Below are 25,794 nucleotides of genomic sequence, written 5' to 3' on the forward strand. Positions count from 1 at the left end.
GACATTAATAAAATGTAAATTATGTAAAAGGAACTATCTTGGATCCTTTGTCATATTAAAATGATGTAAGAGACTGGCAAACAGGTAGGCTTCTTAAAGCAGGAAAGAGATGAAAAAGACTTTTTTCATCTACCACTGACTCAGAGAACAGGATATGGTAATGTTATAAGACTTGTCCAGGGTATGTGTATATATATGTATACATTTGAAACAAGAAATCACCACCACTGGAAAAAAAATTCTTTAAAGAACACCTAGTGCCCTGTGATTCACTTAACTGTGTTCAAGCCACCTTCTGATCTGTGATCTGTTCTCCTGAGCATGTCAAGGCATCAAGAAGCCCTACCCCATACCAACAACCAGGGCTGGTCACCAAGGCCTAACTTTCATCACTAACTGACATGCAGCAGCTAATCTCCTGTGAGTTTGGTAAGTGAAGCTCTATCTTCACATTAACTGCTAAAATTTAGTTTTTTCAAATGGTGACACTGAGCACCAATCATGGAAGGTGGTGGTTCTACCACAGAGCAGTCACACTACAAACGCCTGTTTGCAAGGTTGGTGCAGTTAATTCTAAGAGTTCTTATCACCAACATACAGCAGTATTTTAAATCAAATTCACTCAGTCAGAACACAAGCTTCATACAGCAATGTCTACTTTATGAATATTAATAAATAAAGATCTTGTGTCATGCTGGATTTTTTGGTAATCCACCTGCTTAACTGAGCATGATCCTTGCTGAAGGGTGGTTCCATCTGAAGATCCAATTCTGCTTTGCATTGAGAATATAATGTTCTAAACACTTCAATTAGGACATCTTCTAGAATGACAGGTCCTAAATTAATATACATATTAAAGACAATAATTAATCAACACTGACAAACCATGATTATCTACAAATTGGCCTAATTACAGTACACTTTAAAACAAGTATTTTGAAAACATAATTTTTTTTTTTCCCAGAAGCTAAACTAAACCTAACATTCTGAGAGGCTATCAGTAAAACAGTAAATAACTAAACATATACTTAACCATAGATTGACTTAATGGAAATCACGAAATCAGGGAAATTGGTTTTCCCACTTAACACCTCTGTTAGCTTGGACAACTTATTTAACTTCTTTGAGATTTCATGTCCTCATGTAGAATGAAGAAAATAATAGCAACCATAGGACTGTCAAGTGTAAGGGTTAGGAAAAAATTTGTTGAGTACCATAGTTCCCAGAATACAATGAGTATTCAATAAGTGATGCTTATATTACTATTATTAAATATAAAAGTGCTCAAGGCTAAGTGTTATTACTATAAAAGATGCCTTAAGATACTTTCTGAGCTTCCTCTATTACCATGATAGCTAAAATAAACTCTCAAAGCTATTGGTACAACCAAAGTTATAACTTTTTTTTTTTTTTCTTTTTAAGGCTGCACCTGTCTCATATGGAAGTTCTGGCGTAGGGGTTGAATCGAGGCTGTAGCTGCTGGCCTACACCACAGCCATAGCAAGGCAGGATCCAAGCTTGTAGCAGTGCTGGATCCTTAACCCACTAGGTGAGGCCAGGGATAGAAGCCATATCCTCATGGATACTAGTCAGGTTCATAATGCACTAAGCCACAATGGGAACTCCTAAAGTTATTTTTATATTTAAAAATTTTCATTTTTAAGAATTGGTGAGAGAACTTACACATATATTCTAAAACATCTGCATATAATTTAATAAAATTACATTATCATTTCACTTTATTATTGCTAGTATTTCTGTTTTTGTTTTTTTTTTTTTTTTAATTTCCATCCCAGGTATCATAACTAACTTCCCAATAGATCTAACATATAAGAAGTACACAATGAAGAAAAGGAAAACACACAAAGGGGATATGGGGAAGAAAGTGCATTTTATATTCTGTGAACTATAAGATGACAGATCATCAATGTTTCAATTTCAGTAGCTTAATCAGGATTAAGAAGAGCTTAGATAGCATCTTTAAAGTGACATATGCAGTAGAGTGCAGTAGAGGGTAGATAAATGATAACATGCCAGTTGGATGTACATTTGTATCTTCTTAATGGACTAGAGAGAATTTTAGGTAAGGAATTGCTGAGGCTACCTCAAAACACAGCGATTTTTCTAAGTAATAACTCTGCATTATTTTTATCATTAAACAATATAAAACAACCACATGTGATCTCATGCCCTTGGTCAGATGTATTACCTAGCTCAGGTTTGTCCAGTAAACTGATTAAAATACGAAAAGGTTTCAGATCCTGTGTTAAAGTGCTTTCTTCTCCAAATCCATTTACTTGTAAGATGCCCACCATTGCCTTGAAAAAGAGATAGTTTATCAGTTATTTAAGCAAACAGATTCAGAGATTTTTTTTTTCTTCAGAAAAATACTTTTATATACAACCACATGTAAACAGAGATCTACATCTGCTATTGCTTTTCAGAAGCTCTTTTGCTGAAGTTGGCTTTTTTCCTCTGCTAGGGGAAAAAGCGAGTCATAGCTTTGTCTTCACAGAAGAAAAAGTGCTTATGTTTTCTCTAGAAAAAAAGTGTAAAGGTTAAGGACAATCTGGAAAAACAAATTCATGAACAATGTGATTGATAACCCAAAGAGTAAAATCTTCCTCTTGACAATCGACATGCCCCAACTATGACACATTATCACGGTAGTAGCTGCTATTATGCAATTATTTTCCCGTTAGTAACTCAAAACTGTTTTTATAACCTCACTCCTTTCAAATTATTTCAGATACCATGTACTTCTCCAACTTATTCTGAGGTATCTTGAATAACACATAATTGAAGTAAAAATAATATGAAATAAACCTACGGATCATTTTAACATTTCTACCTCAAGAGAAGTTTTACCACATTTAAATTCTTGTTGCTACCCAAATTTCCCTGGAATTTCAGAGTAAATAACACAGGTCCTGGAGCTCCAACATTCATAGGGCAGACAGGTGAGAAGCTGCAACTGTGTTGCAACGAAGTCATGAAAACAAAGTACATGGGAAAAAAAAAAAAAAGATCTCTGGGCTCACAGAGAAGAGAGTCTATCTTACCATCAATTACTCATTTTATTGTGGTGATTTGCTTGCTATTATCATTCTTAGGAAGTTTGTGAGCCCTATCTCCACCCCTTCAACTGTGACTTAATTCATTTAACAAGGACTTTGTCTTGTTACTTGGTGAGTAACTATAGCAATCATGGAGTAATCAAAAAATAAAATGAAAGCATCCATTACCTGAACCAACAATTCTTTTGAAAAGGTAGTGAAATAGTAAGTGGCGTGCTCTTCAGGATTACTGTGTCTTGTGCTTCTGGGTCCTATGACAGCACCGTTGTTATCAAAACCTCCATGGAAACAAATTGTAAAATAAATTAAAATAGAATTCTTGAAACTGCTGTTCACTAAATACCAAAACAGCAAATATCTCAAAAACAGCACTCAACACTTACCAATTAGTAGCCCAATCAATGTCAGCAAGAGAGATCATTTTAGACAGTTTAATAAAGGGAAACCAATTCAATACATAAGTGAGTATCATAGTATACTTCAAGAATTATTGTTTTTTTTTCCCCAATCTTATAAGCAGTGAAATAACTGATGATTCAGAAAATCCAAAATAAGTTTTACTGCATCTTCTCACTTCAGGTAGTAAAGAGTTTGTGAAAACAGGCCGAACACTCATAAAAGTGTAGAAGAACAAAGATATACTATATTTTACTGCCTGAGTGGGAGACAGGTACTCTGTGTGGGACAGTAGTACAAGATCCAATTCCTGTCCAGTTTTGGAAATTATGTCATTATTTTGATTGTGAATTTATCCTTCTTTGTCGACACACTTAGAACAGCCTCAATTTACCAGAGGGAAAAAAATATCGTGAAAGTGAACATGACCTACAGATTAAAATAGCTTCTTCAACTAAGAAGCTTTTGAGATTTCTTCATAAAATACACAAATAGTTTTCATTTTTATTATCCATATAAGTAAACTTTTAGTTTCTTCATGTAGGACATAGATAAACTTGATAATACTTATGTATGGAAAATTTCCCTTCATCCTTTTCCAGCAAAGACCACACATACGAAACACCTACCAAGAAGCCACGCGTAAAGTCTTCGGTTCAGGGACATATCTCTTCTTAGTACTACATGAAGGGCGGCTGACAAGATCCTGATCATATCTGGTCGAGTGGCCTGCGAAAGTTAGGAACGCCATTGTACTTAATCATATACAAAAAATATTACTTTTTTCTCCCCCCCCCCCAAAAAATAATACCTCACAATATGTTCAGAACTTTAGGGCTTGTGAGGGAATTTCATACAGTGTTATCTCATTTGATCCTTCAAACACAGGAATTATTACTTCTATTTTACAGATTAGGAAATAAAGAAAAGTCAGGCACTGGGAACTATATCTAGTCACATATGATGGAGCATGATAATGTGAGAAAAAAGAATGTATATATGTATGTGTGACTGGGTAACCTTGCTGTACAGTAGAAAATTGACAGAACACTGTAAACCAGCCATAATGGGAAAAAATAAAATCAATAAAAATAAAAATAAGTAAGAAAAAAAGAAAAGCCAGGTAACACAGCTATTTATAGTTAAAACTATACTTGAATATTTTTTTAATATTTGTGTGATTTTTTTTCTTTTTCTTTTTAAGGCTATATGCACAAGATATGGATGTTCCCAGCTTAGGGGCTGAACTGGAGCTACAGCTACATCACAGCCACAGCAATACTGGATTCAAGCCACATCTGAGAACTAATGCTACAGCTTGTGGCAGTGCTGGATCCTTAACTTTTGAGAGGCCAGGGATAGAACCCTCATCCTCATGGACACCCTGTTGGGTTCTTAACCTGCTGAGGCACAATAGGAACTCCAATATACTTGATTTTAACCTCCATTTTATTTTTCTTTTTTGGGCGCATCTGTGGCATTTGTAAATTTCCACTCCAGAGATCAAATCTGAGCCTCATCTGCTACCTATGTTACAACTGTGGCAAGGTCAGATCCCTAACCCACTTTGCTGGGCCTAGGGTTGAACTAGAGACTCCACAGAGACAAGTCGGATCATTAACCCATTCCAGCTCAGCAGAAACTCCCAACCTCCATTTTAAAGTTCTTTATCTTATCCAGTATTAACAAAATCTGACACAAAACAAAGAAAATGGTGCAAGAAGGGACAGAGAGAAGAAAACCATAAGCTTTTAGTCTTATAGTTACCACACTCATAGTGGTGACAAATGACTAAAAACCTCTTTATTTTTTTATTTTTTTATTTTTTGTCTTTTCTAGGGCTGCACTCGTGGCATATGGAGGTTCCCAGGATAGGGGTCTAATCAAAGCTATATAGCTGCCGGCCTATGTCACAGCCACAGCAACGCAGGATCTGAACCACATCTGCGACCTACACCACAGCTCACAGCAACACCAGATCCTTAACCCACTGAGCAAGGCCAGGGATCGAACCTGCAACCTCATGGTTCCTAGTCAGATTCGTTAACCACTGAGTCACGATGGGAACTCCCTAAAGACTCTTTAAAAAGTTCACTATCTTGGGTGTTCCCATTGTGGCTCAGTGGGTTACGAACCCGCCAGGTATTCGTAACGATGCAGGTTTGATCCCTGGCCTTGCTCAGTGGGTTAAGGATCCTGTGTTGCTGTGGTGTAGGCTGGCAGTTACAGCTCTGATTTGACCCCTAGCCTGGGAACTTCCATATGCCTTGGGTGTGGCCATAAAAAGAAAAAAAAATTCACTATTTTCACCAATTTCAAGTCTTTCATTTCTTGTTCTTTAAAAAATTCATATCCTATAGTATTTCAAATATAGAAAAATACAGAAAACAATATAATGAATGCTTTTTGTATCTATCACTCAGCTTAACCAATCAATTTTTTTCATTTTACTCCAGATTTTTTAAAGAGAAACAATTCAATTTTTTGTTTCTTTCCTAATAGCCTCAATTAGATGTTTAAAGTGTGATATACTAGAGGAGATCTGGCTTAAGGGTTAAAGTTAAAAGAAAAAAGAAGGCAGCTTATTAAACCGCTGTTAACTTTTGAGAATATTACTAGATAATCACTTTAAAATAGAACCTTGGAATCTGAGCATTAGAAGGTAAGGAGGAAATCAACTAGTCTCACAACCGCTTTAGAATAAAGGACCAGAGCCTCACAGGACTGACATACTCAAATGCCTGGTTAGTGCCCAGATAAGAGAGAACGCGTCTCTCCTTATTTAGGCTAGTTAGCTTTTTACTACATCATGCTTCTTGACAGCATTAGAAATCCCCCAGTTTGCTTATTTTAAAGGAATCTTAGAGAAATAACTGAGATGTTAGAGACTACAGATCATCAACAGCTGCCAATTACAGTCACTCATCTAAACACCAATGTCTTCTATTAATCTAAGCAATTCTCAAACAAAGCTCTCCAGACTCCTGGGGATCTCTAAGACCCTTTCAAGAGATCCACAGAGTGTAAAAAAAAATATATATGTATATATAATATATATATTATATATTGTATATATGTTATATATATAGTATATATATTGTATATATTGTATCTATATATTATATCTATATATATTGTATCTATATATGTATCTATATATTGTATATATATATATAGTATCTATATATATGTATCTATATATTTTATATATATATATATATTTTTTTTTTTTTTTTTTTCACCCACAGCATATGGAAGTTTCTGGGCCAGGGACTGAACCCATGTCACAGCAGCAACCTAAACCACTGCAGTAACAACACCAGATGCTTAACCTGCTGTGCCACAAAAGAATTCCAAAAACTATATTCTTAACACAATACCAAGATGTTATTTGTCTTTTTTGATATGCTAACATTTGCTCTAATTACGCAATAGTGGGTAAAACTGCTGGCATCTTAGCATGAAAAGCAGCACCAGCAGTGTCATCCACTGTACCTGAAGTCATTGTAATTTTTACTGTCATGTATTTGCAGTAAAATCAAAAACAAAAAAGAAAAAGCCAATTTCACTTAAGAATGCTGTTGATGACAGAGCATTTGTTTGATTAAATATTGACTCTTGAGCACATATCTTTTAATATTTTTTATAATGAAAGGAGAATTACACAAATCATTCTGTTGTAAACTAAAGCATGATGGAGGTCTTTAGGAAAAGCACCCAGGTGAGTGTTTGAATTGTGGGTTGAACTACCAGCTTTTGTCCCAAAATGCCCACTTTTACCTGGAAGAATGACTGAGATGATCTATGATTACTAAGGCTTGGACACCTGGCAGACATTTTCTCAAAAATAAACAAAGTAAGCCTGTCACTTCAAGGAAAATAATAACTATTCATTGTTACAAACAATAAAATTTGAGCTATCAAGGGAAAATTAGAATTCTGGAAAATTTGCATTTGACTTGAAGTTTGCTGAATTGAATCAATAGAATTGGCTCAATAGCTTCCCAATACCTAACAAACTTTACTGATGAGATCAGTGTTGATGGTAGTAAATGTGACTGCTGTGTTGACACTTGGGAGATGAGCGTAATTCTGTAAAACAGCACTTTCCAAACAACCAATCATGATGATATGAAAGCATGTATGAATAAAAGGCCCATTCAAAATGTAAGACAGGTCAGTGGATTTTAATAAAACATTATAAATGTTCACAGACAGCGTTTCAGACTTCATATTACAACCAATTTTTTAAAAACTCCAGCTAGGGAGTTCCCTTCGTGGCTCAGCGGAAATGAATCCGACTAGGAACCTTGAGGTCGCAGGTTCGATCCCTGGCCTTGCTCAGAGGGTTGAGGATCTGGTGTTGCTGTGAGCTGTGGTGTAGGTCGCAGATGAGGCTCAGATCTGGCATTATGATCTGGCATCTGCTGTGGCTCTGGCGTAGGCCCGCAGCTATAGCTCTGACTAGACCCCTAGCCTGGGAACCTCCATATTCCGCGTGTGTGGCCCTAAGAAAACAAAAGACAAAAAACAAAAAACAAAACAAAACAAACAAACAAAAAAACCCCAAAAAACTGCAGCTAGATGAGTTTTGATGTAGGATCAAAGACTTATTTAACAAAAAGACTATTGAAATACCCCTCCCTTTTCCACCTAGTATCTATATGAGATCAAATTTAACTCATACAGTAATCGAAGGAAAAAAATCACAACAGTGAACGAAAAAGTAGATTTGAGTATTCTGCTTTCTACTCTTAGACTAGACATTAAAGAGATTTGCAAAAACATAAAACAATGCTAACCTACTTGCTAATTCTTTTAGTTTTGGAAAATAGTTAATTTCATAAAATATTATTTATACTAATGTGATAACTTTGTTATTTTTAAATGAATTAATATTAAAAAAATTTTCAGTTTTAATTTATAATATGATAAATATAGACAAAGCAAACCTACATAAGCCAAAAAATTTTTAGGTTCCTTGATATTTTTAGTATAATGGGGGTTTGAAACCAAAGAATTGCTAACCTATTTATTTAACATCAGATATGTGGATTATAGATATTGTTACAAGGTCATGAAAAGTATGAATATCTTCCATTATTTTGAGAGAAAAACTACTCTTCCAAAGTAAGAAGTAATTTCTGGATTACTATTGCCATTACCACATATTTATGGAAAAAAATTCTATTGTGATCTCAATTAAAGGTAACTTCTAGAGATTAAGGTCAAGCCTCCATAAAATAACTGAAGAGTCTAACAACTCATCTGCTGAAGCTCCTAAGAACAGTCACTCTATCTGGGATAAAATAAGGAAGGCTCTCTTAAATTACAATTACAATCAACATTTAGCAGTTTATTATCTGCAAGGCATGGAAAGAAGAAAAGTGGAGAACAAAGATTATTTTGTCATGATCCTTATTCTCCAGTAATCTAATAATACAGTTATAGTAATGGCAGGGGAGAGTGTTAGAACTGGTTCTGAGTAGAGTACGTACTTTTAAAAACCATATTCAACATAGCTATTGTTTTCATACTACAAATCTTAGAAGGTAAGGCTAGAGAAAATCGCCTCAGCTGCTAAGTATGGTAGAGTAAGAAAGTACTAAATGCAGCTCAGATTAAAAAAAGCCTGAGAAATACTGGTCTAGTAAGATTACATTGTTCTTCTCAATTTTAGTCTACCATGCTGAATTCCTTAGATTTTGCTGGGTCATCTATCAGTACACTGAAGGACTAATAGGGTTCAATATTTGGAAGGCAAGAAAGCAATGGGAATGTAAAGGATAAGTTTTTCTTCAATAAAAGGCCAGATAATAAACATTTTAGGCTTTTGAGGCTCATATATTTCTTTGCTATATTATTGTTTTCTCCTATAAGTTTTGGTTTTTTTTTTGTTTTTTTTTTTTAGGGCTGCACCCATGGCATATGGAAGTTCCCAGGCTAGAGGTCAAACTGGAGCTTCAGCTGCTGGCCTAGACCACAGCCAGAGCAACATGGGATCCAAGCTGCATCTGTGACCTATACCACAGTTCACGGCAACACTGGATCGATAACCGACTGAACGAGGGATTGAACCCACATCCTCATGGACACTAGTCAGGTTTGTTACTACTGAGCCACAGTGCGAACTTCATTTTAAAAAGTAAAAAATCAATCTTACCTTGTGGGCTGCTGACCCACTTCTATTCTATTAAGTTTAGACTACACTGACATGTCCCAGCAGGTGTTTCTATGAAAAGCCAGAGGCAGAAAAAAGGCCCCTGGATTAAGGATGGAAAGTCTCAAAATAGAAACTGGGGTGGTTTATGTATCACTTCTGTAATATACTGTTCCTCTCTGCAGGAACAGTATGGGCAATGAAGTGTAAAATTCTTCAATTATTAAAAACAACTTCAAAACGAATAAAGTAATAAAGAAAAAACTGAGCATGGCCAATCACAATGAAAACTCATTAGTTATCTACTAACCACAACTCTTACAAAACCCCACATAGTAGCCTTTTCTGCTAATGATGGTTTAAAAATAAAATTATTTTCCAAGGTAAAAATTCTTCTTATTACTTTTGTTAAGGTATGTAGTTCCACCATCCTGAATGCTTACAAACTGATGCTCTAAATCACTCGTCATCAAGAACTCAAAAGAATTTAAATCACTTCCTTAAAAATGAGGATACTCATTATTAAAATCCAGCTTCGTTCATGATTTAAATGACCTGTTCTCATCTGCAATTAAAGTGCAGCTGACCCATGGACAACAAGGGAGCTAGGGGTATTAACAGTTCCTGCAGTTGAAAAATCCAAGTATAATTTACAGTTGGCCCTCTGTATCTGCAGTTCCACATCCCTGGAGTCAACCAACCTCAGATCCTGTAGGACTGCAGCAGTTACTATTGAAAAAAATCTGCGGAGTTTAAACTCAAGTTGCTCAAGGTTCATCTGTACTAGAGAATGTCATAGTACCTAAATGTTTGGCTTTCAAATTACAGCCAACTCTGCTAAGGGTCTGACATATTACCACACCAAGAAAAGATCACCTTAGGACAGGGATGAAGGCCTGTGCCTCAGAGTCTTGACTCACTCAGAACAGTAATGAGTATAATACCTCTTGCTTTTTATAGGTTAGAACATTTTTTCTTTTTTAGTGCTGCACCTATGGCATAGGGAAGTTCCCAGGCTAGGTGCTGAAATGGAGCTGCAGTTGCAGGCCTACCCAGCAGCCACAGCAACTCGGGATCTGAGCCATGTCTGCAACCTACACTGCAGCTCATGGCAATGTCAGATCTTTAACCCACTGAGCGATGCCAGGGATCGAACTCACATCCTCATGGATACTAGTCAGGTTTATTACTGCTGAACCACAACAGGAACTCCAGAACATTTTAAAAATGTTTTTTAGGAGCTCCTGTCATGGCTCAGTGGTTAACGAATCCGACTAGGAACCATGAGGTTGCAGGTTCGATCCCTGGCCTTGCTCAGTGGGTTAAGGATCTGGCGTTGCCGTGAGCTGTGGTGTAGGTCACAGACGCGGCTCGGATCCCGTATTACTGTGGCTCTGGCGTAGGCCGGTGGCTATAGCTCCAATTCAACCCCAGCCCGAGAATCTCCATATGCCATGGGAGTAGCCCTCAAAGGCAAAAAGACAAAAAAGACAAAAAAAAAAAAAAAGTTTTTTAAAACATTTTTATTTTTTTAAAATAATCTATTTCGTTCTTTATTTTTCCTAGGGCTACACCCACGGCATATGGAGGTTCCCAGGCTAGGGGTCGAATTGGAGCTGTAGCCACAGGCCTACACCAGAGCCACAGGAACGCTGGATCTGAGCTGCATCTAAGACCTACACCACAGCTCACAGCAACGCCAGATCCTTAACCCACTGAGCGAGGCCAGGGATCGAACCTGCAACCTCATGGTTCCTAGTCGGATTCGTTAACCACTGAGCCATGACGGGAACTCCTCATTTTCTATATTTTTACCTAAATTTCTAAACCTTATTTCCCTCCAATTTCCTCTCCTTAAAAAGAGAACTTGTTTTCTACGTACTCACTGATTTATAATACAAAAGAATCCAACTTAAATCCAATTTAAAAAATAACTACACACCAGGAACCCAGGAATTTCCAAAGAAAGCCTTATGTTGATGGTGATATTAATGTTTTACCTGACTCATGTGGAATGGAAAACAGAAGAGTATGAGGTCCAGTGTGCTTCTCTGCACGAGTACACTTGAATCCTGCACCGAAGTACTTACTGCTTCTACCTAAAATAAGAGAGCCTTTAGTTGTGTATTACTCCAGGAGAGATTTACCATGAAAATATAACAATGCTTTATTTCCCACCAAAATAAAAGTGTGCTTCAGAGCTTTTTAAAAATCACTAGTTAAATGTACTTATGTTGTTTTGAATAGTTTTATAATGGTTTTAAAATTAAGGAGCACAAAAGAGTACACAGCTGAGAGTTTCCCTCCCAGCTATTTCCAACCACCCAGTTTCCTTTGCACAATCAATCAACACTATCAGTACCTTCTGCAAATAGAAGTAAATAAAAATAGCCATGCATATATCCCAAAATTTGCCTTTTTCACTTAACAACATGTTCTGAAGAGTTTTCCTTAACACTACACAAAGCATTTCATTTTTAATAGCTAAAGAAATACTTCCTTTCATAGATAAATCCTAATTTATTTAACTAGGCTAATGCCAGACATTCATAGGGTTTGCAACCCTTTACTATAGTAAATAATGTTGCAGTATGCTTAGGTAGCATACAGGCACACCCCCAGGATAAATCTTTCAAAGCCAAATTGCCAGATCTTGGGCTATATGCAGTTGCAACTTAAATACTATAATGCTTTCTCTGAAGGTTATGTGTATTTATATTATCCCAGCTATGTATGACAATTTGTTTTTCCATGTTTACTTACCTATTTTTTTTGTTTTTGCCAATCTGATATATTAAAACTGGTATTCTGATACAATTTGAAGGTTAATTTCTCTTAAAACTAAGGTTGAGAATGTTTTCATATCTTTGAATTATTTTTATTTCAATTGGAGTATCTGTTCAAATATATTTTTCTACTTGATTGTTAATATTTACTTCTTTATGGTAGCTCTTTGACAAATAAGATGTTAATCCTTTGCCTGTGATGTACTGTAAATAGCTTTCCAATTATGGTTCTTGCTTTTTAAAGAAATTTTAAAAATGACTTCTTTAAAACTTAAGTCATTAAAAGGAAATGGAATATTACATTTGGAAAATAGTAGCTTATCATCTTAAGACATGTATTAGAAGAAAATGTAGAAGCAAATCTTTTTGACCTTATATTACACATAATTTCTTAGATAGTATCTAATACCAAAAGCACAAATGACAATAAATTGGATTTGATCAAAATTAAAATTTTGTGCTTCAAAGAATGCTATCAAGAAAGTGAGAAGAAAATCCACAGAATGGGAGAAAGTAATTTTAAATCATATATATGATAAGGACTTAATATCCAAAATGTATAAAGAACTTCTACAACACAACAAAGAGATATAACCCCATTTAAATAATGCACAAAGATTCCAAACAGACATTTCTCCAAAGAAGATATAAAATGGCCAATAGCCACAAATATGTTCAACATCATTAGTCATTAGGGTGAGAATCAAAACTACAATGAGATAACATTTCACCCAGTAGGATGGTTATAATAAAAAAGACAGACAATAATAAGTACTGAAAAAGATGTGAGAAAAGGGAACCCTCACATATTGCTAATCAGAATGTAAACTGGTGCAGTCACTTTGGTAAACAGTTTGCTAGTTCCTCAAAAAATTAAAGAGTTACCATATTACTCAGTTAATTCCACTATTATGCGTGTAATCAGAAGATATGAAAACTTATGTCTACACAAAAACTTATACATGAATTAAACACCAATGTTCATGAAGAACTATTCATTAATACCAAAAAGGAGAAGTAACCCAAACTACAATCAGCTGATGGATGGATAAATGTGTTATGTCCATACAATAGAATATTATTCAGCCATAAAAAAGGGACGAAGTATTGATATACGCTTCAACATGAACTGATCCTAAAAATACTATGGTTAAAGAAGCCATTCATAAAAACTATATATTATATAATTTCGTTTATATGAAATGTTCAGAATAGGCAAATCTATAGAAACATAAAGTACATTAGTGGTAGCCAGGGACATGAATGAGGGGAAAATACAATGTGATTAAGGTCTAGGACTTTTCTTTTTGGGATGATGAAAATGTTCTCAAATTAGACAGTGGTGACAATTTCACAACTTTGTAAATATACTAAAAACCACTGAGACGCTTATCTAATTCAAAAGGATAAAGTTGATGGCAGGTGAATTATATATCTTAATGAAGCTGTTACTAAAAAAGTTAAGCATTTATTAAGCATATAAACCAGGAAGCCCATGGGTATTTTCCCAAGAAATAAGAACATATGTCTATATAAATAACTGTACACAATGTTTCTATCAGTTTTATTCATAAATTGCCCCAAGCTGGAAAGAACTCAAATGTTCACTAATCAATGAATGAATAAACTATTACATTCATACAATACTACACAGCAATATAAAAGAACTACTGATACATGCAAAAACATGAATAACTCTCAAAAGTGTCAAAGCGAAAGGAAGCAGACAACAACTAACACTGTATGATTCTGTTTATGTGACAGTCTATAAAAAAACACAACTATAGGAACAGAAAATAGATCAGTGTTATCAAGGGCCTGGCGGTATAAGGAAATGAGAGTCACTACAAAAGGGCACAAAAGAACTTTTGGAGGTGACGTACATGTTCTCTGCTATTTTTGGGAGGAGGGGGCTGCTCCCATGATATGTGGAAGTTCCTGGACTAGGGATCAAACCTGAACTCAGCACTCAGCAGTGACCTAGTGACAACACTGGATCCTTAATCACTGTGCCACATGGGAACTCCAAATGTTCTCTATCTTGATTTCATAGTAGCAGCTACTTGACTGTATGTATTTGTCCTATTCATATAACTGTACACATAAGACAATTTCAGTTATGTTAATTATGCTTTAGTAAATATAATAAAAAATTAGCATAAAAATATGTCATTTCATAATCATATGAGGAAAAAGTAACGGATGATTAATCACAAATTTTTTTAAAAAAATTTTCAAAATGACCTTTGAGGGTTTCTTTTTTTCCTTTTTGCTCATTTTAAGCATATAGTACTCTGAAGAGATAAAAGGTTTCCTTATGTTCTTAATCTTGAAATTAAATAGTATACATAATCAATGTGATCTGTTTTCAACTATCTTTCACCATCTGCTTTGGTAATATATCCTCTTGCACAAATCTCATACAGAATCTGGCTATTACTTCATCCAAAATATGTCTTTCCTATGAAGCAAGCTATGATCCAAGAGAAGGCCCACTTCGGAATAACAGAATAAGTGTGGATATGTTAACAGTGGTTTGATCAGTTAGCAAGATGCTAATAAAGACCATTTATTTGCTAGAGTAACAGATAACGGGGAAAATATATAAATAACAATTTCTTTTCCATGAAAAAAATGTGAAGCTTTTAAAAACAGTAATTAGTGACTGTGTTGGTCTTCAAGTTTCCATGATGACAAACATAAGCTCCATGAAAATAGGAAATAACATCCTCGGCACGATTCTCAGTATCTAGAATTGCGTGTTTCGTTATAAAGAAGTACCAGTTAAATGAGCAACCATCTGTAGACCTACCATTAGCTCAATATCACTGCCAATTATATAAAGTTGATCTTCCATGGAAAGCTTCCTGTTCAAATGGGCGAGAACATATGTGATTCCAGGTAAACGCACAGCAGGGCTGGTGAGCAGACTACCCCAGAGGGCGCTGTAGAATGCCGACTGGTCCACAGCAGCAGCAACCTTTTCCAACAAGGTGTTTGTTCTGAGGTACAGAATAAAGTGGTTGAAAAGGGAACATTCAGTGCCACATAGTTAAATATAAATCACTATCCTCTCCCCGATGGTATGGGTATCAAAGCATCCGTGCCATAGTCATCCATTCCACCCTGGACACAAGTGTAACAGGTGGGAAGAATCATAGACTTGGGAGTCAGAGGACTGGGTTTATGTCCTGGCTTCATCATTTACTATGTGTGTAATTTGGGAAGAGCATTTAATCTTTCTTCAGTTTAGTTTCCTCCTCTGTAAAATGAAGATAACAAAAACACCTCCACAAGTCACATCCACCTCAGTTGGTTGTTAACATCACATACATTTTACTTAATAGTAATCCTACAGCAGAACATAACTTCTGTGGATTTTCTATAAAATCTTAAAGGATATTTCTAAATATTTCCTCTCTTTGAAGTCACATTATATAATTCATAACTTCAATGAATTATCAGACCTATGACAAAAATCAAAGCTGCATTATTGCTTTTTAAGGTCTGCATTTAAAGATTAATTACCTTTCCTTTGTTTTAAACATAAGATAATGCAATACGTAAAGTTTATTAGATTGTAGTATAGTAGAGTCTTTTTTTTTTTTTTTTTTTTTTAATCTTTTTAGGGCTGCACCTGTGGCATACGGAGGTTTCCAGGCTAGGGGTCAAATAGGAGCTATAGCTGCCAGCCTAGGTCAGAGCCACAGCAATGCAGGATCTGAGCCACGTCTTCAATCTACACCACAGCTCATGGCAAGAAGAGTCATTAATCAAGAGAATCTGATGATGAGTTCTACAGTTTACTTGCTATGTGATTTAATATGAACACTATAATCCTTCCTGGTCTCAAATTATCTATGCACTAAAAGAAGAACATGTTTATCAATTTTCTTATAGAACTTATGTGGAATAACCAGCAAAACATAATGCTGCTATGGTCTGAATATTTGTGTTCTCTCAAAATTTCTCTGTTAAAGTCATAACCCCCCAAAGTGATGTCATTAGAAGGTGGAGCCTTTGGGAGGTTCACCCCCATGAATGAGATTAGTTTTCTTATGTAAGAAATGCCAAAAGAGCCCTGTAGCCTCTCCTGATAGGTGAGGACATAGGGAAAAGGCCTGGGGTATGAATGAGGCAGCAGGCTCTCACAAGAACGTGATCCTAGCACCATGATCTTGGACTTCCAGCCTCCAGAACTGTGAGAAATAAATTTATGAATTTCTGAATTTATAAAAATAAATTTCTACCCAGTAACAATAAAGCCACCTTTTGTTACAGCAGCTCAAAGATTAAGACATATAACAAGATAAATCATAGATACTATAGACATAAAGACCATTATTCAACTTCTATGTTAAATTTTTAATTCTAACAGAGGTAAAAGTGGTCTAGGTTCTACGCTTCTCTTAGGAGAATTAGTGTAACAATGCACTGGAATTAATTATTTCTATTTAAATCATTAAGTGTGCTCAAAATATGTTTGGCATTTTCTATTTCTGCCACTTTAATTCATAGTTAACTTTTTGGTAAGATTATCAGTAACAAAGACATTAAAGATACTTAATGCTATCTATCATGCACTGTCTACCATTATTAATCCAAAGAAATAATAACAGGCTCCAAAAGAGATCAAATCATTTTCTTTAAAGAGTTAAAATATCCAGGGTATCATGTCAATAGCTATTGAAACAGCATTACATTTGGTACTAGGCTATTTTCTACCATTAACAATGTAAAAATTGATGGCACATGGTCCAATTTCCCATTCTTTTAATTAATTTACATGTCCTATCTATTGTATTATGATCTTAAGGTCACAATTTTTTGAGTGACATATATGTGCTAGGCACTGGACTAAGTGATTTCACTATTACAGTTCATATTGAACACTAAGTAACAATGAAATAGGTATTATCCTTTTTTACAGATGAGGAAACTGACTAAAGTTCAGAAATGTTGAAAAAGGTTTCCTAAGGTCACAGTATCTGTCCAGCCAGAATTTGAATCCAGTCAACCGACCTCCCAGTTCTAGGGTCTTACTACTTAGCTAAACTTTCTGTATATCACACAAGATATACAGACTAAATACACTACAGTAATTTTTTTTTTCTGTAAAAATCTTCAGGGGATATACTGAAGCATCTAGCATAATCAAGTTTTGTGTTGTTAATATTATTGACCTGAGGATGCCTGCTGACAAAACCATGACTGATTACTGAGCTGCACCAATAACAGAACCATCTTACCTCTCATAGTACTCCGATCCTTCCTCTAAGCCAGGAAGAATACCAGTTAGCAGTCCTTGAAGACCAGGCTTCAGTGTTTTACCCAAAGGCAAATAATAGATCTCATACAAACTTAGCAGTGTTGGTTTCACCGACATGGCAGCATTTGCAAGAAGAGGAAATAGTCCAGAACTGTTTTAAAAAATAAAAACCAAAGTGGGTGGTGAAATTACTACAAAGTATTAATTCATATGTACCTACATGTGTGTATAAATCTTTTTTATGAAATAAGTTATACCACTCAGCTTAAAATATCCTGTATAGTGATGAGTTCTATATCCATAAAACCAACTCAGGTCTCTCAGCTGAGCTTCATACTCTTAAAAAGAATTCCCCTTCTTTCTCCCCAGCCCCTAAACCTGATCCTTCCCCTATAATTCCATTTTAAAACATGGCTTCACCATTCATCTGGCTGATCAAAAGATACACATCTAGGAGTGACCTTTGACCCTTAAGAAAAATCTTCTACTCTAACTAGCAATCAATCACTCTCTTTTCTACAAGCCTTTTTCCTAGATATTTTCTGAGCATAATAAATTCTCTTCATCTCCACCAGGTATTTCCTTAGCGACCACCACAATAACTCAATCACTGTGTTTTACCAAGTGTAGCTTCAGTATTTTCCTGAAGCAGCAGGGCAATAAATACTTTCATTGGTTTCTTGCTGCCTCTAAGATAGAGTCTAAGTGCTTAATGTGGTTTTAACCATCTTGCTATTACACACCTTTGTACAGCCCACGTATGCTCATCCATATCACTCCTGACCCCTCTGTTCCAGCTACACTCAATAATCCCTCTCGAATTCATTTTAGAACTTTCATGCTCTCTTTAGTGTCCAGGCCTCTTATACATGCTGCTTTGACAGATACAATTCCACACTCTCTTACTTTATACTATCCTTGTTGTCTAGGTGACTAGCAGAATTTCAGGACCCAGCATAAGCAGTTTCTCTGAGGAGACTGTCCCCATAATTAGACTTGCTTATGCTCTCTATTTGATGTACTTATTCTAGGAAGTAATTCTGTTCTTATTAACAGTAAGTAAATCTACTGCTATGATAATCATAAGTAATGCTATTTCTAACAACAAAAGGAACCATTACAAAGTAAAAACACTGGAGTTCCCATTATGGCTCAGTGGTTAGTGAATCTGACTAGTATCCATGAGGACACGGGTTTGATCACTGGTCTTGCTCAGTAGGTTAAGGATCTTGCATTGCCATGAGCTGTGATGCAGGTCACAGACGTGGCTCAGATCATATTGCTGTGCTTGTAGCAAAGGCCGGCAGCTGCAACTCCAATGTGACCCCTAGCCTGGGAACCTCCATATGCCACGGTGTGGCCCTAAAAAGACAAAAAAAATTAAAAAGACAATGTACAAAATGGGAAAAAATATTTGCAAATCAGGTATCTGATAAGGGATTAGTATCCAATTTATAAAGAACTTGTACAATTCAACAGTAACAAAGTAACCTAATTAAAAAATGGTCAAAGGACCTAAACAGACATTTCTCCAATGAAGATACACTAGTAGTCAGCAAGCACATGAAAAGATGCTCAACATCACTAGTCATCAGGAAAATGCACATTAAAACCACAAAGATGAGCTAGCAAATGCCGTTGTGGATGTGGAGACGGTACACTGTGCACTACTGGTGGGACTACAAATCTGTATAGCCGCTGTGGGAAATGGTATAGAGATTACTCCAAAAAAAATCAACATTCCACTTCTGGGAATATGTTCAAAAGTAACAAAAATACTAACTCAAAAAGAAACCTGAAGTGTTCCTGCTGTGGTGCAACTGGATCGGCAGCACCTCTGCAGCACCAAGATGCAGGTTTGAACTCTGGCCGGCAGAGTGGGTTAAGGATGTGCCATTCCCGAGCCTGCAGTGTAGGTTGCACCTGTGCTGGGATCTGACCCCTGGCCAGCAACTCCATATGCAACAGGGCAGGAAAAAAAAAAGAAGAAAGAAACCTGAAACCCCATGTCCCATGTTCATACCAACATTATTTACAAAAGCCAACTCATGGAAACTACCCAAGTGCAGATGAACAGATAAAGAAGTTGTGGTATATATACACAAATGAGTATTATTCACCCATAAAATGAGGAAATCCTACCATTTTCAACCACAATGACCCTAAAGGCATTGTACGAAGTGAGATAAGTCAGACAGATAAAGACAAATACCATATGATCTTATTTATTCATAGAATCTTAAAACAAACAAACCCAAGCTCAGAGAAAAAGAGAACAAATTTGTGGTTACAAAAGGCAATGGGTAGGAGTTCCCGGCATGGCACAGTGGAAACAAATCCAACTAGGAACTGTGAAGTTGCAGGTTCGATCCCTGGCCTCGCTCAGTGGGTTAAGGATCCAACGTTGCCGTAAGCTGTGGTGTAGGTCACAGACATGGCTCGGTTCTGGTGGCTGTGGCGTAGGCTGGCAGCTGTAGCTCCAATTAGACCCCTAGCCTGGGAAACTCCATATGCCTCATGTGTGGCCCTAAAAGAACAACAACAACAAAAAAGGCAATGGGTAGAGGAAGATGGTCAAAAGGTACCACATTCTAGCTATAAGATCACTAAGTACTAAGGATGAAAAGTAAAACAGGAAAATTACAAGTTAACGCTGCCATATAATATTCAGGAAGGGGCTTTTTTGTTGTTGTTTTTTGTTTTTGTCTTTTTAGGGTCACACCTGCAGCATACGGAAATTCCCAGGCTAGAGGTCAAATCGGAGCTGCAGCTGCTGGCTTATGTCACAGCCACAGCAACACCAGATCTGAGCCACTTCTGAGACCTACACCAAAACCTGCAGCAACGCCAGATCTTAACCCACTGAGGGAGGCCAGGGATCTAACTCACATCCTCATGGATATGAATTGGGTTCTTAACCCACTGAGCTACAGGGGAACTCCCCAGGAAAGTTAAAAGAGTAAATACTAAGAGTGCTCTTATCAAGGAGAATTTTTTTCTACTTTTTCTTCCTTTTCTTTTTATTGTATCTATAGGAGAAGATGATGTTAGCTGAACCTATGGTGGTGGTTTTACAATATATGTAAATCATGCTGTAGGCCTTAAACTTATACAGTGATATATGTCAATTATTTCTCAATACAGCTGGGGAAAAAAGAATAATTCTAATAGATAATTCCATAATATTAGAAAGCAAGAGGTCATGCCTCTCCTTTTGTTTCTGTATCCTAAGTCCCTAACACCAAGTCTTGTCCGTAAAAAGTGCTTAACAAATGAATTAAGAATCTGTCTTGCTCCTAGTTTACACAGAAAATAGAGGCCATCTAGTGGGAACACCCTCAACTTTCCACTTTTCTGCCTTCAATTTCAGGTACAGGGTGACTAAAAGCTATAGAAGTAGCCTCTTCAAAGGTACCTTCCTCCAGCCATCTTGCCCCAGGGCCCAATGTCTGCCTTTGCTAGGACTCTGCTTTATCCACTACCCTTTTTCTTTCCTATAATTTCTTTCTTTCTCCACTGACATCTTTGTCTTCCAACACAGCTGTGCAGAAATCTTTCCCTATGATTCTAAAAAGGGAACAAATTACAAAAACAAAATCCCAAAACCTTTATCTTAACTACCTCCTGGCTTGAAGCAGCCTTCCTATTTCACTTTTGAAAAAAAAAGGAAAAACAACAAAAAAAAGCACTTTCCAGAGTTCCCCGGTGGCCTAGTAGGTTAAGGACCCATTGTTGTCACTGCCGTGATGGACATTCAATACCTGGCCTAAATTTCCACATGCTGTGGGTGTGGCCAAAAATAAAATAAAGCACTTCTCATCTATCTTCAATCACACTTGTACCCCCTCCACTAAATTGTTCTCAATATCACCACCAATGTCTACTAATTGTCAGATTCAGTGGTCTATTTTCAGGGCTTATTCCACTTCAGTTTTTTTTGTTTGTTTTAAACTATTTTGCTTTTTAGGGCCACACCTGCAGCATATGGAAGTTCTCAGGCTAGGGGTCCAATCAGAGCTACAGCTGCTGGCCTATGCCAGAGCCACAGCAACGCAGGATCGGAGCCGTGTCTGTGACCTAAACCACAGCTCACGGCAACGTCAGATCCTTAACCCACTGATGGAGGCCACGGACAGAACATGCAACCTCATGGTTCCTGGTCAGATTCATTTCTGCTACGCCACAAGGGCAATTCCTATTTCAGTTGTTTGTAATATCTGATATTATTCACAACTTAATCTCTTGAAACTTTTCCATTTTGGTTTCAAGGTGAGCTTTATCTCCTGATACATTTTCCATCTCTGATTCTTATCCTTTTTCACTGACTACTTTCTTTCACCTGCCCTTTAAAGAATGCAACTGCTAAATATTCGCAGAATCATCTTTCTCCTTTTTCCTCATTATTCACAATGTTCTGGGTGATCTTGAGCCTTTTCTTGGCTTCAACTGCCACCTAAATGCTGACTGCTCTATAATCTCTTTCAAGCCTGAAGTCTGGATTTGTATTACCAATACTTTACACAGCCTTTTAATATTTTAAAGTACTCAAACTATTTGTCTAGCCTTCTTAGTAAAACCTTTGTATACTCTTACCACATTAAAAAAAATATGCTTGAAGATGCAATATGATATTTTATCATGTAACAGGTTACATAACTTTAGGAGTATTTGTATTTAATTATGTTAAACAATGAACTTTGAGATTAAATAAATTACTCAATAAAAAGTAAGTCCAACATTAAACTTCAGTTTTAAAACTGTCTATACTTTAATAGGCGATACTGTTTAAAAAAGTATTGAGTAACAATATAATTTCTCTCAATAAGTTACGTGTATGTGGTAATGTCTGCCATATTTAGAAATAGTATTCTAGAATTTTTTATTCTTATGGAACATACTGCTAATAAAATCAGACATACTGCATTTTTTTTTTTGTAAAATAACTTTCTTAAGGTGAACTTTGTTACTTAGTTCATAAAATAGCAGGCATGAATTAATAAGAAAAGTCTTGCCTTAAGAAAGGAATCTATCAGTTATTACATGCAACACTGAGAAATTCTTAGCTTTTTTTAAAAAAAAAATTTCTGTCTCTTGGAATACAGTATTTATTATTACTATTAAAAAAAACCTGTCACTAACTTTAGGTTCTACCTTTAAAACATCTGTGCAGAATTAAAAAAGGAAAGAAAAAAAACACACACACGGTAAAGTAAATCAATGAAGCTAAAAGTCTGTTGTTAAAAAGACTAACAAGGAGTTCCCGTCGTGGCGCAGTGGTTAATGAATCTGACTAGGAACCATGAGGTTGGGGGTTCGGTCCCTGCCCTTGCTTAGTGGGTTAACGATCCGGCGTTGCCGTGAGCTGTGGTGTAGGTTGCAGACGCGGCTCGGATTCCGAGTTGCTGTGGCTCTGGCATAGGCCGGTGGCTACAGCTCTGATCCGACCCCTAGCCTGGGAACCTCCATATGCCACGGGAGCGGCCCAAGAAATGGCAAAAAGAGAAAAAAAAAAAGACTAACAAAATTGATATCCTCATGACAAGACAGACCAAAATGGAAAAAAGGATGTCTGCATCACCAATACAGAATGGTTGATTCTGCATGGACAAGAATGCAAAATCATTCTTGTTAATGCAAGACGTGAGAGAGGAAGACTGGATATACACATGCAAAAGACTGAAATTAGATCCCCCTCACGAGTTACTCAAAATGGGATTAAAGACTTACATATGAGGACTGAAACAATAAAACAGGAAACATACAGGGAAAGCTCCTTGATGTTGGTCTTGGCAATGATTTTTTTGGATATGAAATCTAAAGCATAGGTAACACAAGCTAAAATAAACAAGTGTGACTGCATCAAACTGAAAGGAAGAGAGAATAAGATACAGGGAAGCCAGAAGGAAAAGTTCAAACATGTTTAATCATAGTTCAAAAAAAAAAAAAGGAAGAGAGATCACATGGAATGAAAGTGATTTAAAGAGACTCCAGAATTGATGAAAGGTATTGATTCACAGATTTTAAAATCCCAATAATTCCCAACCAGGGTAACTAAAAAGATCCCTATCTCTAAATATATCACAGTAAAACTGCAGAGTACTAATAACAAGGAGAGAGAGGAAGGGCTACTTCAAGTAGGTAAATAGGCACGTCATCTCTGAGGAGTCAACATTTGATCCTGAATTTTAAAGCCCTACAGGGTGAAGAAAAAGCAAAGAAAATGAGGAAGAAAGGACAAAGAATGGAGTCAACTGGGTAGGAACTGGAGGTCACTGAGACAGCCTGAGCCAAAGTATATAAAGCCTTAGAAGCCATAGTAAGGGCTTTGCATTTTATTTTTAAGTGACAGGAAGAAGTCAATGGAGGTTTTTAACAGGAGAATGACACTACCTATTTAATGTATTGAAAAGTTTACTCTGGTACTATGTGAAGAAAAGGCAGTAAGAGGCTGGGAACAGATGTTATATGACTATTAGGAGGCCGATAACACAGCTCAAGCTAGACACAATGCTTGCCTTAGTGTGGATGCTGCCAGCAAGAGTAGAGAGAAGTAGATATATTTGGGACATATGAGAACAATAGCTAACATTTATTGAGTACTTGCTGCACACTGTTCTAAGCATTTTATATATATTAACTTTTGCTTCTATTAACAACCCTATGAAACTGGTAATCTAATTCCCATTTTTGCAGATGAGAATACACAGAGAGAGAGGTGAAGAAAATGGTCCAAGACCACAGAGCTAGGCCGCCACAAGTACAATTTTTTTTGACTCCAATACTATGCTCTTAAATACTATGAGATAGAACTCTTTAGTGACAGAAAGTACAAGAAAGGAAGGAGAATATGGGCAAAGAAACTAGATATCAAGTGTAACTCTGATACTTCGGGTGTAAATGGATGGACGGGGTGCCATTTATCGAGCTTTAGTGCACTACAGATGGCCAGGTTTATGGGAGAAGGTGAGTATAGTTGGGAGCAAGTTGAGCTTCAGTTGCCTTTTAAGGACCACACTGAGGTGGCAAGTCAGCCAGGAATTTAGGACAGAAGAGTCAACACTGGTGATAACAAGTTGGAAGTCAGTTCACACAAGTCATAGGCTTGGATAAACATGCCCCAAAGAGAGAACACACAGTGAAAACATAAGGTATAGTCCTAAGCAAGCCATAAGAAACTCCCTATGTAGAGGTCAAGGAAAGGAGGGGGCTGGAAAGGAGACCGAAAAAGTAACAAAACCAGAAAATGTAGTATCACAGGAGAGAAAAGACTATTTTGAGTAGAAGACAGTCAACTACGCTGAAAGGGGGCTGAGAGATGATGGCGTCTTACTTTTTCTCAGGGTGGTTCTCCAGGTTAAAAAGGTAGAAAGGATTGTACTCTCAATAATTTTGAATGAAAACTTTTCAAGGAGTTCCCTCGTGGCTCAGTGGTTAAGGAATCCCACTAGGAACCATGAGGTGGAAGGTTCTGATCCCTGAAACCTTGCTCAGTAGGTTAAGGATCTGGCGTTGGACCCCTTAGCCTGGGAACCTCCATATGCCGTGGGAGGGGACCTAGAAAAAAACATAAGAAAAAAAAAAGAAAACTTTTCAAAAATGACATCTAAGAAGAAAAGAAAATCTTACATTAAGAAACATTCTAAATTTTTCTGAAGTACTTATCTATCAAAATATTTAAGGTTGATATCTGAAGACTTTCAGCATAAGCAGTTTTACGTTCTTTAGTTTTAACTGCAAAAGGCATGATAGTTAAAAATATATTTTATTTACATGCAAATAGATAGCAAAATGATTCTCACCTATATAAAAAAAGATCTTTGGCAAGTCGCTTAGGTCCAATGATTTTGAAGATAATTTCATATGTTTCAAGTGCCTTCCGATGAACTCCACCTGGTAATGCTGGATGCAGACATTGAGCTAGGCGTTTGCCTATGGTCAGCTTTTTCGGTACTACTTGGTACTTTGCATTATTTTGTAAAACCTTGAAGAAAACATTTCAATTCAGTTGATAAAAAAATACTACATTTCATTTTATTTCCATTTTCTTGCATAGTATTAACAAAAATCCTTAAAGATTTTATTATAATTCTAACAAAATTATAGGGA

General features: G+C 36.4%; 1 protein-coding gene across 11 annotated transcripts in view; it reads right to left on the reverse strand.

Moving 5' to 3' along the window:
• DOPEY1 (dopey family member 1) overlaps positions 1-25,794 on the reverse strand; it is a 107,625-nt gene that overhangs the window by 53,129 nt on the left and 28,702 nt on the right. For 9 of the 11 annotated variants that reach the window (XR_002343988.1, XR_002343986.1, XM_021091824.1 and 6 more), the window contains exons 3-10: positions 25,488-25,669; positions 17,669-17,839; positions 15,232-15,421; positions 11,634-11,732; positions 4,103-4,202; positions 3,246-3,355; positions 2,210-2,318; positions 716-836 (exon numbers count right to left, since the gene is read on the reverse strand). Coding sequence is in view for 9 of the 11 variants with exons in the window: in XM_021091824.1 (XP_020947483.1) it covers positions 716-836; positions 2,210-2,318; positions 3,246-3,355; positions 4,103-4,202; positions 11,634-11,732; positions 15,232-15,421; positions 17,669-17,839; positions 25,488-25,669 (1,082 nt within the window). In the remaining 2 variants the exon portion in view is untranslated. The remainder of the gene's footprint in view (positions 1-715; positions 837-2,209; positions 2,319-3,245; positions 3,356-4,102; positions 4,203-11,633; positions 11,733-15,231; positions 15,422-17,668; positions 17,840-25,487; positions 25,670-25,794) is intronic. The other 2 variants (XM_005659411.3, XM_021091842.1) reach the window with 1 other exon arrangement.

The sequence above is a fragment of the Sus scrofa genome, chromosome 1 (genome assembly GCF_000003025.6).
Source record: "Sus scrofa isolate TJ Tabasco breed Duroc chromosome 1, Sscrofa11.1, whole genome shotgun sequence".
NCBI lineage: Eukaryota > Metazoa > Chordata > Mammalia > Artiodactyla > Suidae > Sus > Sus scrofa.